This window comes from Bombus bifarius, unplaced genomic scaffold, assembly GCF_011952205.1.
Source record: "Bombus bifarius isolate JDL3187 unplaced genomic scaffold, Bbif_JDL3187 scf7180000008000, whole genome shotgun sequence".
In the NCBI taxonomy this organism is placed as follows: domain Eukaryota; kingdom Metazoa; phylum Arthropoda; class Insecta; order Hymenoptera; family Apidae; genus Bombus; species Bombus bifarius.
Genome location: NW_022884379.1, coordinates 979,541 through 998,398, shown reverse-complemented (window position 1 = coordinate 998,398; position 18,858 = coordinate 979,541). Strand labels below are relative to the sequence as shown.

The 18,858-nt window shown below is 38.3% G+C and overlaps 1 protein-coding gene across 4 annotated transcripts in view; it reads right to left on the bottom strand.

The window, feature by feature from the left end:
- LOC117206226 (dipeptidyl aminopeptidase-like protein 6) overlaps positions 1-18,858 on the bottom strand; it is a 118,323-nt gene that overhangs the window by 5,464 nt on the left and 94,001 nt on the right. For 3 of the 4 annotated variants that reach the window (XM_033445368.1, XM_033445366.1, XM_033445370.1), the window contains 10 exons: positions 8,313-8,419; positions 6,795-6,993; positions 3,952-4,026; positions 3,600-3,652; positions 2,951-3,511; positions 2,085-2,408; positions 1,834-2,007; positions 1,150-1,372; positions 610-1,054; positions 116-321 (listed from right to left, as the gene is read on the bottom strand). In XM_033445368.1, the coding sequence (XP_033301259.1) occupies positions 116-321; positions 610-1,054; positions 1,150-1,372; positions 1,834-2,007; positions 2,085-2,408; positions 2,951-3,511; positions 3,600-3,652; positions 3,952-4,026; positions 6,795-6,993; positions 8,313-8,419 (2,367 nt within the window). Of the gene's footprint in view, positions 1-115; positions 322-609; positions 1,055-1,149; positions 1,373-1,833; positions 2,008-2,084; positions 2,409-2,950; positions 3,512-3,599; positions 3,653-3,951; positions 4,027-6,794; positions 6,994-8,312; positions 8,422-18,858 lie in introns of all 4 variants that reach the window. The other variant, XM_033445369.1, reaches the window with a different exon arrangement.

The window sequence follows — 18,858 nt, the reverse complement described above, 5'->3', positions numbered from 1 at the left end:
TATAATTCAAATACACCGTATGAGATTCGAATGTTTTAAATAAGTAAGATATCTGTGAAGATTTTGTTAAATCAATCAATTGTAATCAAAGAAAAGCTTTGAATAAATCACATACCTGGTACCTGAAGATGATACCCGCTTCGGACAGAGCCTTAGCGAAGGCGACACCGTGCGTATAAGGCGCTGTGAGGTCGGCTAGACCGTGAAGAAGGTAGAGGCTATGACTGGGCACCAACCTTGCACGCTGGGTCAGGTCAGCCTCTACGTAACCTTTATAGTTCTCTGCTGGGGCACCAAGGATTCGCTCCGTAAACGCGGAATCTATTCGAAAAGAACAGAGCTCTAATCTAGTAAACTTTATACAATAAAAAATGTTAGAGAAAACTCGTATTCCCTTCAATTTGTTCTAGGGAATACAGAGCTCTAATCTAGTAAACTTTATACAATAAAAACTGGTAGAGAAAACTCGTATTCCCTTCAATTTGTTCTAGGAAATACAGAGCTCTAATCTAGTAAACTTTATACAATAAAAAATGGTAGAGAAAACTCGTATTCCCTTCAGTTTGTTCTAGGGAATATTCTAGATTTATACAAAATGCAGTAACTCACTGTAATAGAGCCAATCCGCAATAGGATTCACAGCAACGCCACACTTGAACACGTTCTCCTGGCTACCCAACACCATGGCAGTCACGTAGCCGCCGTATCCCCAACCCCACACTCCCACCCTCGTGACGTCTAGGTACTTCAGAGTCTTTAGCAAGTGCCTCAGTACGGTCAACTGATCTTGAACCTCGACGCCACCGATTCGCCTGAACAGATCTCGTTTTCCTTGACCTCTAGCGCCACGAACATCCAACCTGACATAAACTACATCATTGTGGCTAGACATGTAGGTCCCCCAGTCGATCTTGAATCGATCAGTCACTGCTTCGCTTCCTGGACGACCGTTCACTTCAACCAAGACAGGAAATGCCGCGTCTCTGAGCTCCTCTCGCCACGAAGGCGGTAATAATAGCTGCACTTGTGCCTTCCAGCCTTGAGGTAGGGGTACCTGAAGAATCAGTTTAGTTATTAGTAGAAATGTGTGAAATAGATCTTTCAGTAGATCAATTTCAGTAGATCTTTTCATTTGTGCGAAGCATTTACCTCGAAGCTTCTTCGAGTTGGTAACGCCAGCTGAGAAAGTTTATCTCCCCGTTGGATTCGCGTGTCATATAACACGCGAATCATTTTGTGAGAGGTCATCAAGTGGACACCAGCTAGTGGAAGGCCTGGACCTTCGCAGTAGAGAACGTAGTAACCCTGAGTTTCGTCTCCGTTTGGTGGACTTACGGACGCACCAAAATGCGTGCAGTTGGTGTAGTAGAACCTATAAAGCCCATTTATTGAATATCTTATTAGAGAATTGACGCGATCGAAATTTTAATAGCTAATAAATTCGTAGGAGTTAACGTAGTTGTGCGTAATTTTAAAGCTCGTTTCCACCGATATAGTTCTACGTTCTTTTAAAGTAGGTTGTATTTGCATAGCGAGATACCGTTGGCCTAGTTCTACATCATTTTGTATTTAAAGCAAATTAGGTGCACCCTACAGTTAGGCTTTGACATTTGATTCTTCCAGTCTGGATTTAACTTAGAACACGAAAAATGTAGTACATAGATACGTGACATTTTTCCTTTAATTTTTTTGCTAGAAATTCTATTAAAATATGAAATATCCTTTTGTTCATTAAAACGTGATCGTGATTTAGACATAAAATTTCGAGGACTCCAGTAAAGTAAAGTCAACTATAACACAAACTATTTACGTTCTAAATACGTAAGAACCCACCTACTGCTCCATAGAACTTCGCCGAGATCACACGTGACGCAGAGCGGTTCCAGACGTCGAGGATCATCAGCAGTAGGATCACGAACGACATAAAGATGTCTCTGACCTGGCCTTCTTTCCCTAGTGCCCAAATAGTACACCAAATGGGCTTTCGTGTCCCACGCTAAGATTTCACTTACCTTAAATATCCAGAAAAATATGTACAACGCTGATTCTCAATACGATATATTATAATTAATTTATTAATTTACCTCACCTCGTAACGACCGTGAGATAGGACCGCTATCCTTTGTTGTGTTAAGGTTACGTGCTTGATGTGGGTGAAGTGCTCTTTATCGCCTTCCTGAACAGCAGCTAGGAGCAAGAAGCTGTCACCATCAGGGGCGAATAGGGGATGAGGTTGTGCGTCTAACCATTGTCCTTCTGGCGCTCTCTCGGAGTGAGTCTCCTCACATTCCCACATTGGTGCTCGACAAGCGGATACCAACGAGAGATTCTGCGATCTGCTCATCCAGACGACCGCTACTTGGCTGGAGTCGTCGCCCACCCAACCCGCAGATATCAGATAATATTCTCTGTAAAAAAAAATAAACTCTTTCTTCACCGATTCATTTATTTCATTCATTTATTTTATTATTTATTTATTTATTTTATTCATTTATTTAGTTCGAAATAGGATAAGGAAGACTTATGAATAGGACGAGACAAATTTTAAGCAAGTACCGATTTTTCAATTATATGAAGGTAGTTCTATCTTGTTTAAAAATAACGCTCCTTCCATTGACTTATGTAAAATTTGGTGCATTTGTTATCCAATCAGATCTGTCAATCTAGTATCATAGTATTTTGTAAAACTAGATAAAACATAATTCTCCTCAAACATAATCCTCGCCAAACATATAATATACAGAATGTAATAGAATAAATCGAGTGTCAAGAACGCCACGAATTTCCTGAATGACCCAATATTATTAGTTAAATTAAAAATATCTTTAACGATTTCTGGTGTCTTTTCCAATGAATTTTTAGAAATGTTAGTAGCAGAGAGTGTGTTAATTATTTCAGACTTGTTTACATATACGAAATTATCCTTGAAAGCTTTCCTTCAACTACTTACTGCCCGTCCAAAGCAGGTGGCGGCTTCAGCCTTATCCTGAAGAGGGTCGTCGAGTTCGCTGTTCCATTTCCATTGTAGGAGTTGGTCAGGTTGCTCAATTCCATGAGCCACAGATCGACCTCTGGATTGAACGAGCCGGGAGTAGGATATCTAATTGACCTCGATGGTGGGAATGAGCCTCTCCTAGGCGTGGACAAGGGACTGGAACTGGGCCCATCCTGACCCGGTTGGCTACTGAACCAAGGGAATTCCAGGGCAGTGACCTTGGTGTCATTGAAGCTAGCAAAGAGAAGGTGCGTGCCATCGGGACTAGGCCAGGTTGCTTCTGGCCGCGGCATCACTTCCTCCTGATACAACCAGTCTGGCACGCCATTATAAATTACTCCAGGGACACCTGTATCGGTTATCCGCACGTCTTCCGCCGCGGAGGGTGCTATCCTCACGTAAATATCATTCTCAGAGATCATCAGGAGGCCAGACGTGTTACCCAACCAAGTTGCGTGTTGTAATCGCGTTTGCTGCATTCTCCCCGACATGTGTAGACGAAGAGGCGTGTGATGGCTGAAAACAGCAAACAGTGCGTGAGGATGTACGAGTAAATATAGCTTTGATGGAATAGAAAGGTTTTATTGATGGACAGTTTACTTACTCGTTCGTGACGTCGTAGACTGTATAGTATGCGGTGAAGGTATTTCTGTACACCTGCAATAGTGGAATCGTTTGGTTATTTAGTACTTTCGGAGAATTTAAAGATTTCCGAGGTTTTTACGTTATCGTGATTTTATAAATTATGAATTATAATTCATTTATATATCGATATAAATTTACGAATTGGATTATGAACATAATTTTTCAATTCTTTTTTACATTTGAAAACACTATTCTAGGGTAGTTAAACAGTAATTAGTAGTAAGTTATATTTCAAATAATTTGGTTTAATGCAACAACAGTGGGCTCTCTAAATGCCTGCGAAGTTGTTCCTCGTATTTTACATTACTCACCGGCTTGACATTGTGTTTGAACAACACAAAACGCAGATCGCCGCTGCACTGGTAGCCTTGAACGTTCAGCTGTCTCTGGAAATAAAGCCGGCCAAGATTTACGGGCTTATGCATTTTCCATTTTCTGTGTTAGCGCGAATTTTACGACCATTAACTGTCCTCGTAAAACCAAACGATTCTCGAACTTTCAAGAACAATCCCTCGAAACATAGATCCACGTGCAATGGCCGTTTTTAATCAAAAGCAGTACGACGCTGTATTTACGCGATGTTTCCCGCATAAAATTATTCCTCACATCCTCATCACGCTTTTTAATTATAATAGTCCGCTATCAGTAACGTTATGAATCTTATTGCATCGTTTAATAGATAACGGCTTCCATTGTGCGCTCGTGAATTGCTGTGCAATTGGATTATGCACTAGACCAGAGTTCGATATCTATTTCTGACCAGAACATGAAAGGCACGAGTTATGTGGCGATTGAAGTGTGTTTTTCTGGCCACCAAATAAATGTAATGTATTCGTTCACTGACTGGCTATAAAAATAAAGGAACAAGAACGTTGGACTTGTTTCTCCTCAGCCAAGCAAAATCATTTCGAAGTATTACCATCTTCTATAGCTACACATTCGCTGGTTTAAGAAGCATTTATTCCGGAGAGATTACACGAGTACCTTTACGTGAGCAAAACTACCTAATGCAATCAAACGATCATATATTTATCAAGTACAATCTTCTATCCAATTTCATTAACATGAACAGCAAGAGTTCTCCATCAGCAAGCAAGAAGAGCCTCGTCTATAGTCGAGCATTTAATCCTCTGACGTTTGGGTTCTTTGGAATCAGCAAAAGCAATGATAGCGATCGTCACCGCTCGCGTTCATTAACGGCGATCTTACAACTCAACCACTAGAAAACATTATTACCCTCAATCGTATTTCATATTCCTCGTCGTCAGATGAGAAGGTTCCTTCGTTAACGGCTAGTAAATTGACATTCTCGCTTCTCAAATCTCCTTCTCCGCTCTTATACGAAATTTCCGAGGTATAATAACCAAACTTTGTCAGTATATTGTGCGAATAAAATAGTATTAAAAAATTCTAATGAAAATATGAAATGCAAAAAGACCAATACTCACTGACTCAAGTGACCTATATCTGTCGGACATTTTTTAATGAATCATTTGAGATTAATTAAAGTTTAGCTGTTAAATCCTGTCTGTGTCTGTCAAGTCCCATCTATTAGATCATAACCATCAAGAACATGATTGTTCTTACAACGAATATTCCACAATTTCTTCACTTCCTTCCTCTTTTTACTTAGCTCATTATTATTCTTCTTCTTCTGCCTTCGTTTTAGTTCTCGATCATCTCTCGCTCACCCCACGGGTATGCAGGATCGTTTCGTCGAGTGAAAATGCAATACCACTGAAATGAGCGAGGAAGAGAGCGACTCCCTTTTCCCCCGAATAAACCGGCGAATGCCTCAAATTTCGCCGTATATACGGGCTACTCTCTGTGTTTTATGACGCGCCGCGGGCTAAACTCTGTCCGATAGATAAGACGATGGACGTTTGATATTCGACGGTTAAGACCGTTTATTGCTACCCCTTTTCTCGTTCTATGTACATCATACAGACAAATTTTAATAATTACATATATGGAATATAGCATATCCAACAGATTTCCATTATTTTGAAATACGTATATATATATTACATACAAATACAAATTAAAAAATATATATATATATTTCAAAAATGTCACAAATGAAAATAATTTAGTCATATGTTTAAATGTTAAAACCGTTGAAGAGGCATTTCCAAGAACTGAGAATACGAAATTATAAAATTAATATTGTGTGGTCATCGCAGTGTGTTCCGAAGATCAACGTTCAGACGATAAGAACAAAGTTAATTGAAAGAATTACTTAACTCGACAACATACCTTAGCGTCATTAAATTCTGTTCTACGTTTGAGCAGAAATTTTTCGTTTCACATCACCTAAGTTGTTAATTTGCATTGTTCATTCAGCGTTTAGACGAGAACTCAGATGAGATCGTTCCGCGGTCGAAGTTTTTCCTCTCGGAGGAGGTCTTTACATTTAATTGCTATTAACCTCAGGCTGCATTCCGCCAGGTTGGTTTCCACGTGTTTAATTAATTTCGTTCATGCGCTGAAATTTATAATCCTCTTTGGGAGATTGTTCAAGAAGTAAGAACGCTGATACCTCCTCGCAGCGCGGATTTCAAACTCGAAGGACTTGAAAAATATTCTGCAATTTTGAACCGCGAGATTGCATTAGACTTAATTGAAGTTAACCAAGGAGCGTCCCCTGTTGAAATTCTTGCCCGACGTTCGCTGAACGAGGTCATTGCACTTGGACGTTCGGTCTACATAGATTAATTGAGCTAGAGCAAATTTTAATTGTCGCGGCTGCTTCTGCACCGATTTTACTCGAATCGAGGACCAACCGTTGAAGGACGGTTTCCACTCGTGTGTTTCACGGCCCCGTGTTCGTTCTGCTCAAATTTCTATCAACGTTCTCCGATTGTACAACAAGCACAGCCAGGCTTCATAAAGATGCATAGAAATATTAAAATACAATGCGACTCTTGCGTTAAACTATGCAGATTCACACCGAACAATCCTCTGCTTTCTCCTACTTCGTGAAACGAATATTGAAGAGCTTATAACAAAAATGATTCCTGCCAAATGATATAAATGAAGTCGAAGAGATTGTATGGTTTAAAGTAGAGCGGAAATTAAGAACGATAAAATTGCGTTCGAGGTCTTCTTCTTTTGAGAAAGAAACTTTCGTTAACACGCTTTGCGTGATACGTACGAGCGTGTGATTAGAGACCAGAAGGGACACGGAATTGTTGCTGGTGTCCAGGAGAGTGAGGGAACCGTCGTCAGCCTGATAGACAAACTTGTCGTGGGCAACCCAAGTCGGTGTTAACCTATGCGGCGTTAGATCATCACGAAGGCACTCGTCTAACGTGAGCCGTCTGCCGCTCCAGTACAACAGCTCGTCGACGTACCTGAAAGTTCATGTCTAATTTGATAATAGCTCTTCCGGAATATCAGTTCGTTAAACACCTAATTCAGTTTACCAATTACCTTGCAATTAGTATCGAGTTAGATTGCAAATATTTTCGATTAATTTTAGAATTATTAATCTTTTCATAAAGTTAGTTAATATTTAAATTGCAACGAGCTTAAGTTCATATATAATTTGATAATAGTTTGCCTAGAACATAGTTGAATATTCGATGCTTGTCAATAATTCCCTTAATATCGGAAAAGATGTTTAATATTTTAAAAGATGCATGTTTCCATCTATTCTCCGGCTTTAGAGTTATCGATTTTTTCATCACGTTCGTTAATGATTTAAATCACAAAGCTTTTAAGGCTAAACTTCCGTGTTTACGACGTTTAAGGGTTGCGAAAAAGTATAGAGAGGGTAATATTATAGAAAGCGAAGGGATGCTCTCATTCCGAGTTGGCTTTAAGAGCGATAAAATGGAGATTTTCTGGCGGGACGAGGCTGGTTATCCGAGAGAATTTCTCGCAAAAAGTGAACTCGAAGGTAAAGAGTGAAAGTCAACTCGCGAGCTTTTTGAGCGAACTCTGTATCTGATCCTGTTTCGGGATGTAACTCGATCTTGATTAGTTCCTTCTTACAGAAGAGAACACAAAACCTTGTTACGAAATAAATCATAAGATTCAGCTGAAATTTCTCCGTAATAACAACAAAATAATAGCTTCTTCTATACACATGGAAAATTATTTATCAACATTATAAAATAGTGATTCTAAATACTTTAAATTGATGAGATCTTTATTACGATATTGAACATACGAGTTCTTCACAGTCAAAAATCCTAAACGAATTAATGAAAATTTTAGTAATTTCCTAATGATGTGTCGAGTTTATTCTGTTTCTCTATAAGTATTCCGATACTTATAAATCATTCAAGTGCAACGTTGTAAACCTATAAAAGTTCGATATAAACCTACAAGTAGTTAATTTTAACTCATATTGAGCCTGGTAGTCCCAACGGTAAAAAACGTGGAAAAATAATATCGTTTACAAAAAGCTGCATAAAATTCCTCCGTAGAATTTCCACGTGGATAAATCGGGTTTCCGGAACGACTACGGGTCGTGGCTCGTTAATATAAAGGGATCAAGAGATTTCGCCCGATACGAGGGAGCAGCTCCGCTTAATTTTGCGAATCTACACCGGGTAAGGCATTTCCGACTGTGTAATTGCATCCTCGGCTAGCGGAAACTATCGAGAGGACCGTGGACCAATAACGAGTAGAAAAGAGAAACGAAAGAAATCATTGAAATACTTACCCGAGAAGGTAAATGGCCGTGACGATCCCGGCGATAACGAAGCCGATGACCAACAGCGAGAAGATTATGCTCCGCCAATTGTGGCCGCCCTCCGCGTACGTTAGATCCTGTGAACAGACCAAAGATCTTTGTCGTCAGCGATCGATCGATCCACCAAATGAGGAATCTACCAAATGCACAAGCTTGCATGCAACCCGCGAAACCTTCGGGGAAGAACAAACGTTCACGATCGACAGTCAACACGGCTCATGCTGGTAATTGGTTTGTTAGTTGATTGGATCTGGTTTCAGTTGGGCATTCTCAGGTTTGTTCGAAGCCAGAGATTCCTGCGGTGACTTTTCTTCGCTGGTTACAAGACAGTGGCCCTGTTGGGTTCGTGTGATTGAGATCTAGTGCGAGTGAGTCTGGGCTCGTGCATAGAATTCTCGACAATTAGGGGAACAGTCTTTGGTGACAATTTTAATATTGGTGTTTCGCGTTTCGTTCAGTTTAGTTGAGTTACTTGAACTGAAGTTCGTGTTTGTTGAGGTTATTCGATGTGTAAACAGAGAAAACTCGTGGATAAATTGTAAGGCAGAAAGTATATTTAAATAGAAGTGTAATTATAAGTAAGAATACAATTTGAGCTGGTCCAGATCCGCACGCTAGCTGTGTTACCCAATAACTGAAAACCAACGTCGTCTGTCTACTGTTTATGGTCTGACTTCGTCGCAGTCTTTTGTCTACACGCTGTCGATGGCTTCAGTGCTTGAGAAAACTAAACAGACCAGACGTAGAGTTTTCTTAGAAGTGGCGACCACTTCAACAGTGTTTAATTGAAGCGAGTTCGTTTAAATTCGAGTCAAGTCAAATCTAATGGAAGACAGTGTATACCTAAAATGGCGTTGAGGAAGAACAGATCCTGAGATTGGAAATAACAGATTACGTTACCTAATGACTGTTGCTCTTCTCAAGACAATATTTGTTTCGAGAGTATTTCAATTGAAAAAATCTTTAGAGTCTCAAAGAAGAAATCCCAATGTTCTCAAGAATTACTAAATATATTATTATTAGAGTCGTTGGTAAGATTTCGAACTTGTCCGGGACCGGTTTATGAAGTTCAAGATATACATCTTTTCATAAAACGTGAACAATACAGCTGTCCATAAATGTTTAAATATCCTTCCTTCTATTACTTAGAAAGTAAAACGATACCATAAGGATCAAGGACGATCGAGCTTACTTTCTTTGGTACAATCGCGACGGTGGTACTCGTATAAAGAATATCGAAGGATTTCGTGCAGGATACGCGTTATGGTTCGTGACATGCATATTGTATTTGGGTTATGCTCGCAATGTAGGTGGCTGCCTCTGTTCGCAGGGCTAAGCCAGATAACACGTTCCTACCGTGTAATACATAGCGGCGCGACTGGATTTTCGGGACCTGTTTGAATGACCACGCGACCTGCGCTACGCACACGCGTGTTTGCAAAATCCGGCCTCCGCCGGGGGTTATCGATTCGCCACGTAAACGTCCCTAATCCGACCGCTGTTTATCCAACAGCTTCTATCGTGAACGATCACCGTGTTATTTGTCTCCCTTTACTTGATTGCGAGAAGCACATCGACTTGTATAGTAATGACGTATTAACCTGTTAATAGGGCGAGATGATCTACCTCTCTTAGATATACAGTGGCGTATAAATAGTAAATTATCTCATCATAAATTCATCGATTCGGCTCATATCATTCATTGAAACCTTTAATTTCGGAAAGAAATAAAATTGCAATTCTTTTAGACAGATACAATGTCACATCTGAATCTGATAAATTCCCTCAGAACGATCAAATTAAAGGAGCTGAACCAGTCGCAGCTCGAAGCTCTCTCTGGTTCGGAGCCCGATCATTAAATTTGTAACAGCTTTTAAACGGTCCTTCGTGCCTGTTTGTACAACGTACGTTTTAGTTATACGATTATAGGAAGAACAACGGTTGGAAAAGAGATTTTTTCTCCTTTTTCTCTCGTTAAACTCGCAGCTGAAAATTTATAGCATATTTAAAATATAATAAAAATGTAGTCTCTATCTCTTTTATCGCTTGATAAATTAAGATAGTTCCATTCTCATTGACGAAACATCGATATTAGCATTGGAACACGATAATCGGTTTCGAACGACTTGTTTATCACAGTGGTTGATCATCGATCTCCGTCATCTTCTTTTTAATTCCTACCACAGTTTCTTCTCTATTTACTTCACGTTGTTTTGTCCACTGTTCCTTCTGTTTCTCATTTCAACTCCTCGTACGTTTCTCCAGTTTATCTTCCTTTAAGTCTCAACTCAAATTTTTCTCCATTTAGTTTTTATTCCTTTTTCTTCAAGAAATCGTTAACACTAGATTTTCATGAAAACCATCAGAAATGTACATCGATAAATCGCGTATTGAATTATAGTACATTATCGTTCAGTTTTTAATTGAATAACAAAAATGTATTATTTGTTAATTCTACAAGAAGACTAAGTATTATTTTTAGTCATTAGTTTCTCATTAATTTGATACTATATTAATACTTTTACTAATATTCATTTACAGTTGCTAGAAACCAGCTAAAGTGTCCAGATATTTATGTGCGGTAGCATACGTGTTTTCCAGTGTAGCAATTGATCCTCGAGTTCTGTCCTTTGCATCCTTTTTTACCTTCTATAGTTTCTTCTCTATTTGCTACCTATCTTTTCTACTACTGATCCTCCTGTTTCTCATTTCGATTCCTCCTCCACTCCCTCTACCCTACAGCTTACGGTTCTTTAATGTCGCTTTAGCATCCGCGGGGAAGCTGATCGATTCGTCGCCTTTGAATTCCAAGCATGTAGCCGTGCACGTGCGTTGGAGCAGGATATAATGTTTTCGATACTGCACATTTCGTATCGAGGGCGCATCATGATGAAACGTGACCGACCCGAACGTTTGTTTGTCGATGTGCTCGTCTCGATGTTTTCCTCCGGATTCTCCATTGTTCCTCGAATTATTCTCTCCCTATCTCTTCCACGCTATCGATCATCTATGCGAAAGTATCGCGACGAAATCGTCGACATTGATATTCAGTGTGTTTCGGGCAACACATGGCGAACATTTGGCGTGCAAGTGTCATCTTCTAGGTCATTCTCTAGGTGATTTTCTACGTTGCTCTCATATATTCGGAATTTATTAGAGTATCCGTGTTTACGATTTGAAATTTGTTCGATTATTCAACAAGAGTGCGAAAAGGGGATGTTCGAGGATATAATAGCACCTCTAGATGGTTACGAGAATTCAGGTTTCGATACTATCGAACTAAGAACGAATTTTATTCGCGATTTCGGTATATGTAATTCAAGAACCAGCTCTGTTCGCAGTTATGACGAGGAAGATTGAATATGAGCATCGGTTCCTCGCCAATGCTCCACTTTTTAGTGAAAGAGCAATGCCACGAGTGTCCATTTGCTACTGCGTTTCAAGCATTATGGATACTCGTAAATTTTGCAACATGAAAAGTATTCAAATACATACTCATACATGTGTGCATACATAAAAAATATTCAATATACACACATATGCGCATTAGGGTAGAGTAAGAAAAATGGTAATAAGAACACATCTTGCTTCTACTTTTGCAGATTAAACATGCGAAAGTTATGTAGTTTCTATCGAAGAATTGAAGTGTCATCATTTTATGGAAATTCACTTCAAGAAAATTCACCTCAAGAAAATTCACCTTTCCTTGTATCGTGGTATTATCGTATGTTTGTTACACACGTAGTATCATTTGTCCTAGTATCGATATTTCCTTTAACTTCCTTATATTGTGCTTTTTTGTTGGAATTTCCCCTATTCTTGTTTTGTTGGAACTTCCTATTCCTGTGCGCTCCTATAATATCATTATTATTGTTGGCATTCCATTTTTAGATGCCCTTGTGCACTGCTTTCCTTTTATTGCTCAAATATTTGCTTAGTGCCCTCGTGCTTCTTTTATTACTGCAACTCCTTGTTTTGATTCCTTATACTGCTTGCTTCTTTAGTGCTGAAATTTCGTTGCTCTAAAATGTCTTTTTTTGTGTTTCTGATTTGCGTCTATTATTGTCGGAACACTTTCTTCGTATTTGTATTTATAGATAGGTAGTGTTCCTTTACCGTTATCTCTTTTTATTGCTAAAATTCTATTATTTTTACACCCTCGCGTAATTTTTTATTGCTAGACTTAATCTTCTTTTTAGTGTCCTTATATTATTTTTGCTTTCTTTTCGCCGTAGAATTTTTCTCAGAATTTCGCTCAGAATTCTCAGAATTTCTACCAGTGTTAAAAAGCGGATTTCTGGAGATTTTTCAAGCTCCAAGTTTCATTACGATAAAGCGTGCCAGATTAAAAATATGATTGACGTAATATTAAGAAATAAACTACATTCATTAATAATTTGGTACGACACTGGCGTTTATACCATTGCAGCATCTTGACAAATGAATTGATGTCAATCTAATTTTAGTTCGAATCTTATGAAGTATGCTTTAGCTCAAGCTCAGCTAGCGTTCAAAAAGATAAAATATTGCATGCACAGTCATATGTCATTGCATCAATCAATGCCGTTATCCGATGCTTGAATTTATGATCTCGTTATATCAGGGTAACTGCGGTACTTGCACGTTATTAGTTTCTAACAAAATTTCCATTCATGCTGGAAAAATCCACTGCTATCTTCGTACAGAGTAAACTTAGCGACAATCGATGTATCTTTCTTTGTCACTTCGTGTGTTATTTAATGTACAAATTATGTATTAAAATAAAATTATTATACACTATCAACTGTTTATCGAAATGAATAACCGAGCGATATAATGTCAAATCTCAAGGATCCAGTAAAGAAAATATTAGAATGCTTCGTCGTGGATGCATTTTAGGGAAGAATATTCGCGCGAGCAAGCGACACCATGCGCGGAAACGTGTTCAGAACTTGCCGGTAAACACGTCCCGCACGACGACGCTTTTCAGAATAGTAAAATAGCAGTGTTACAACACTGCCACGATGGTATTAGTATGATACGGGGCGCGGCGAATACGAAAGACGCGCGTAGGGCGCGCGCGAGCAAAATATAATATTCCCTGTACCACGGTAGTACGTTCGCGGTAAGAAAATATCCGCCAGAGTTGCTATGCCACTCTTCTCACAGAGTTTCTTCTCGCATCTTCTACAGATCCTTATGCTTCGAGAGATAATAAATGTATTTTCAGCGACATAGCTATGTCGAACGATCCGCTTGTGAAGTGCCACCGATAATGTGATAATTCCATGTTTGATCGCGATTTTTCCAATGGATATCGATGGCAATATTGATGCACAATTTTTAGAAATATATATATATATATATAAGTGGCATTTAGATTTTAGAAACAACAAGATTGCTGATGTATTTTTTTTTTTTTTACAAATGCGATTATCGTTGCCAAGTTCATTTGATTACTTTTCACTTGATCGCGGTTTGCTATCAATACAAAAAATTATTGAGTCTGTTAATTTAATCATTTGCATTCGAAGCTTGCTGTGTCTTATATTTGGAATCTAGTTTTAGGTTGTGCCTTCTCTGAAATTTAATTCAGTCGCCTGTCGCAGCTATTCTGTGTATTTTATTTCCTATTTTACGGAAAACAGTACAAAATCTACTGCATTCGGGATAAAGTGGCAACATAGGGTTCGGAGAATTCCTCTCAATAGATTGAACTACAGGGTATTCTATTTTATCTTCAATATAGAAATATAAATTTTGGGAGGTCTTCTACATTTATAATGCCTCGAAGTCCAAGAATTGTACTTTTAAATCCTACGATATAAAAAAAATGATAAAAATAAAAGTTTTTTCAAAAATATGTAAAACATACAAAATAAAGATCTATAGTAGTGCTGAGTTATTAAGTACTGCGAATTATAATTCAGAAAGAATCGTTGATTTCGTGCTTTTATAATAAAAGATGTTGAAAATGATACTTGAAAGATAAGAAAAAAGCATTCATGGAAAGAGTGGGTATAAACAGACTGGAATGAGAAACCATAAACCTTCCTTCGCGAATAAATTTGAATCCGAATAGGGCATTATCCTTCTTCAAGAATAAGGATAAGCACGTTATCCCGTCTTCATAGATAAAAGATAGAACTGATTTAAGAATAATTCATACTTTATCAGTTCTGTTATTCAGATAGCATTCTCGTTTGAACGCTGTCCACTCTTGAAGATTCGGGGACGCTGAAACGTGCTGGCTTCGTCTAGTATATACATGGTCCTCGAGGAATTCAAGTGAATCTCCTTTCCTTGAAAATCAATCTTACACAATCGAGTCAAATTTTTTTCATCCTCGATCGTGATACCTCTTCAAATTCTCAATCACTTGGTTCAAAAATATTTCTCGTAGGAGATGAACGACAACACACGATCTTTGACTGTTTGGAATTACGTTAGTCAATAAAACAAATTCATACGCAATTACGTATAATTTACTTAATTTTGATTATCATTATTCAAAAATAATGGTAAATATTTATAGATAAACACGTATAAAAAGGCTAATGCTGAAATGTCTAACAGTTTCTCAGCAAAAAGACCAGACGTGAGTGTAAAAAATAATAATTAAACCCGAGCATACCCCCTTAAACTGTTAATTCCTGGCTACGTGCACGTATTCACGTATCACGTTTTTCTTCTCGTCGTGCATCGATTCTCGATACACGTCGAGAAATGGCGCACGGTCTTCCAAGGGATTTAACGTTTTCTATATGAAATGCCGACTCCCTGGAGCGACTTCTGCTTTTATATTCCAGCAGCAATGCGACCCTTTACTATGCGGGGACGGCTGGAAATTGGAACCTTCGCGAAGAAATGTCTGCCACAGAGGGTTGCGTCTGGATTATGCTATTGCGTTGTTTTGCGAATGCAACGACGGAAAGTGAACACAACTCTCGCGTCGATTGACGTATCGCCGGATTGGAATTAATCGACCATAGAGATAATAGTCGCGGTCGAACGTTTCGAAGCATAGCCTCGAGCCTCGTTGGTGAAGAATTGTTCTGTTCTGTTGCCGAATAATTGCTCTGCAATTACAGTGCTCGTCATGGTTTCTTCGATAATGAATGCCTAGTCTCCCGTTCGGTTTGTTATCTTTAGCAAACGAGGAAACAACGAAATGCATCACTGTGATTTTCACCGTTTCTAGCTGTTTTATGAGCCGTGGATTATTGATTCATTCTTCGAATGCTTCAAAAAATGGTTTCGTGAATGCGAAACTTTTCGTAAATATTGTATACATAATGAAAGCTAAATCGAATTTCGTGGGTAAAATTGTAAACTTGTAAAATTGTTACGTTTCTCTACTTGTCAATCTATGGATTAATTTATGATCAATATTGCTTCTGAATGAGTCAAAAAACTAAAGCCAAATAAGCTAAAACTTAAGCTATCGCCGTTACTATTAACCGAAAGATACTAATTTTGATCTACTATAGATTTTCGACAATCTATTCGCATCTTTTTTTTTTTTGAGTCTCGAGAACTGTTCAACGTCGACCTTCGGGATTCTGGGAAACCGCGAAATGTGTGTACGATTTCGTAACGAATATCATTCTTCGACTCGCCTTTACGTCATCACGTGGTACATCACTATGCTTCCATCAGATCTATCCTAGGAAATTTTGCCCTAGAAAACTAAAAACAAACACTATTCAACTCAGTATGTAATCTAAATCTTTCTAACTTATTCCAAATTTTTTATTTTCTATCTGGTTTCCTCAAAATGTGGCCACCCAAAATTCAATTTCTATTCATCGAAAATACCCACTGAGTTGAATGCTCTGTCGTCCATCAGCAAAGCTGGGAATTTTGTAAAATTCACCGTTGGAAAACTTGCGTTCACCTGCGCCAGCTTTCGTCTCTCCGGTGAATAATGTCAGACGCTAATGTCGCGCGGCGAGAAATGAGTAGAAGCGAACACTTGTAGTGAGTCGTCGTTACTCACGAGCTTTGCAACCGCGATATTTACATGTTTACAACGGTACCGCGTTCCCAATGGAAATAATGCGCGCATTTTCAATCTCCTTCAGGCGACGAAACTTTTCCGAGTCGAACCAACTTCGAGCTCTTTCGATATTCTCTGAGAAAGATTGGTCAAACGAAGAATTAATCATTTCCGATCCTATTGAGCTGATATATTTGTGTTATGTTTATTGTAATTCATCTTCATTGCACGATTGTTGGTAATATAATCTTGCATATATAACAAACAAAATTTTTATGATTAGTAGATATTAATCATTTTTTTATTAAGATTTATGAGATTTAAATATATGTCGGAGAAGAGTCAGGAACAGGGTTGTGGGCGTTTGATAGACCTCCCTTGGAGTTGGCCATCGTTGTGTGATAACGAAGATACGGCCTGATGCTACGAGTATGGACACTACCGATTCGACAATCAACAGCGGTGGTTGGGCACTTGCGATGTTAGTGACGTTGGTCTTAGGTTCGATGACGAATCCACGGTCAACGGGATGAAAGATATACTTGTTCTAACTCAAACTCACTGATCGTCAGGCGCTGCTCCCTTCGTCGGTGGGATCTCAAGAAAGAAAGAATTTTCGTCCCAATGATGCCACAGAGGAAAACTATGATGGGGTGTGTCTAAGGACACGAGATCATCGGATTCGTCGAGTATAGCCCTCGTTCCGAAAGTAAGGGAAATTGACGCCGCTGTCAATTGGTCAATTTGGGACAAAGACTGTCTGTCCGTTTGGAAAATCTTAATTGGCGGAAAAATACAGATTTTATAGCGGGTCCTCGGGCTAACTGGACTTGTGCTGTGTACGTGCCTCAACATCAGGTATTCATTGTCCGAAGGAACCGTTGGAATGTTTTACTGTCGAGTACCTCTATTGGTATTTCTTTTAATGAGGGTCATCCTATAACTCCACACCTTTGTTAGGCGAAGCGCCCGCCCCGTTGACCGCGGCTACGTTCGGCGACTGATGGTCGCCTTGAGTCCAAGTTTATTATCACAAATCGCAAACAACTACAATTGGGCAGAATGACGGCAAATTGTTTAATTACGACTGTAAACTTCAATTACAATTTTACGGATTTTCCCGAAGTTCCAGAGGGAAGGCTCCGGTGTCCTTTCATCTCCGACATATATAATTAATTTTGAAGATTAATAGTTTTAATTAACTTAAAATCTTAAAGTATTATATCTGAGAAAAACATAAATTGTAAATTTATTTATGGAGATTAAAAATTCTTTTAATATTATTATTTTTAATATTAAATTTAATATAGTTTAAGTGAAAATTTTAAATTGTAAATTTAAGGATTAAATTAAAATTTATATTAAATTAAATGATATGAATATAAATGAATATAGAAAAATAATAATTAGTATATATAATTTTATTGATAAAATTTCTATTTTAATATTTCTTCATTGTATGATTGGTGGTAATATAATCTTGCATATGTAACAAACAAAATATAATTATGAAATTTGTCATTGCTACTTTCGATTTAGCGATATATAAATCTTAATTCGTTATTTTAACTTCTTAATATTTGTGCTATGTATTTTAAGTCGTTATCAGGAGCACATAATTCTGGTCGATTAATTTCTTTTGACAATTTAAATCCATCATTGCATTTCATATCGATTTATACGATCAAAACGATAGAAGTGTTTTGATGGATGAGGCCAGACATATGAAGACAAAGGTATCAAGGATTCTGTGACGCTTGATTGAATTCAGGACTAAAGTACCTAATCGAACTAATTATTGCGCCAATCAAACCGGCTCTTTTTGGTGAATAGTAGCACTATCGATTCCCTTGTTGGTGGTTTACTATTTTTCTTTCTCTATTTTTAGCGAAGAGAATACTTGGATACCCTTTCCCTCGATAAAGATAAATGGGAGATCCTGGCTCCACCGAAGTATATGTAGCGAAGGAAATGCAATGGATTTTGCCTCCGTCGTAGGGTTATAATGTTCGTCTCTGTGTCAAGAGGTCGTGGTGATCGGTTGTTTGCACCAGGGATAGAGAAAGGTTCGTTGGGTATGGAGGTAAAGGTACGTTGTATGGTGGTTTGAGGTTCTGTTGTGCAATCTTCTTTGAAGCTTATATTGTATATTTTAGCGTAAGCAAATCTTGTACCGTTGCATTATTTTTGAAATATTCACTCGACTGAAATATTTGTTTTATGTAGGATATTCATTAAATTTCTAATTTTTCTTTACTTGACATAATTAGCACATACGTTCCATTTTATAATTAGCAGAGCACTCGTTCAAGGATCTAACATACAACAATTGTAAAAACAATTGTAACAATTGTAAAAATGTAATTGAACGTTCATTGTCAGTTCGTTGCAAACGAAACGTCTCTACTAGAAACTAAGTTGTGCAAGAACGACAAAATAGGAGGAAGGTGGCGAGGAGATAAGTCAGGCCAATCTTTCTTTCTGTTGGATTTCATTGACGGCTAAATGAAAGGATGGGCGGAAAATTTCGCGAAGATA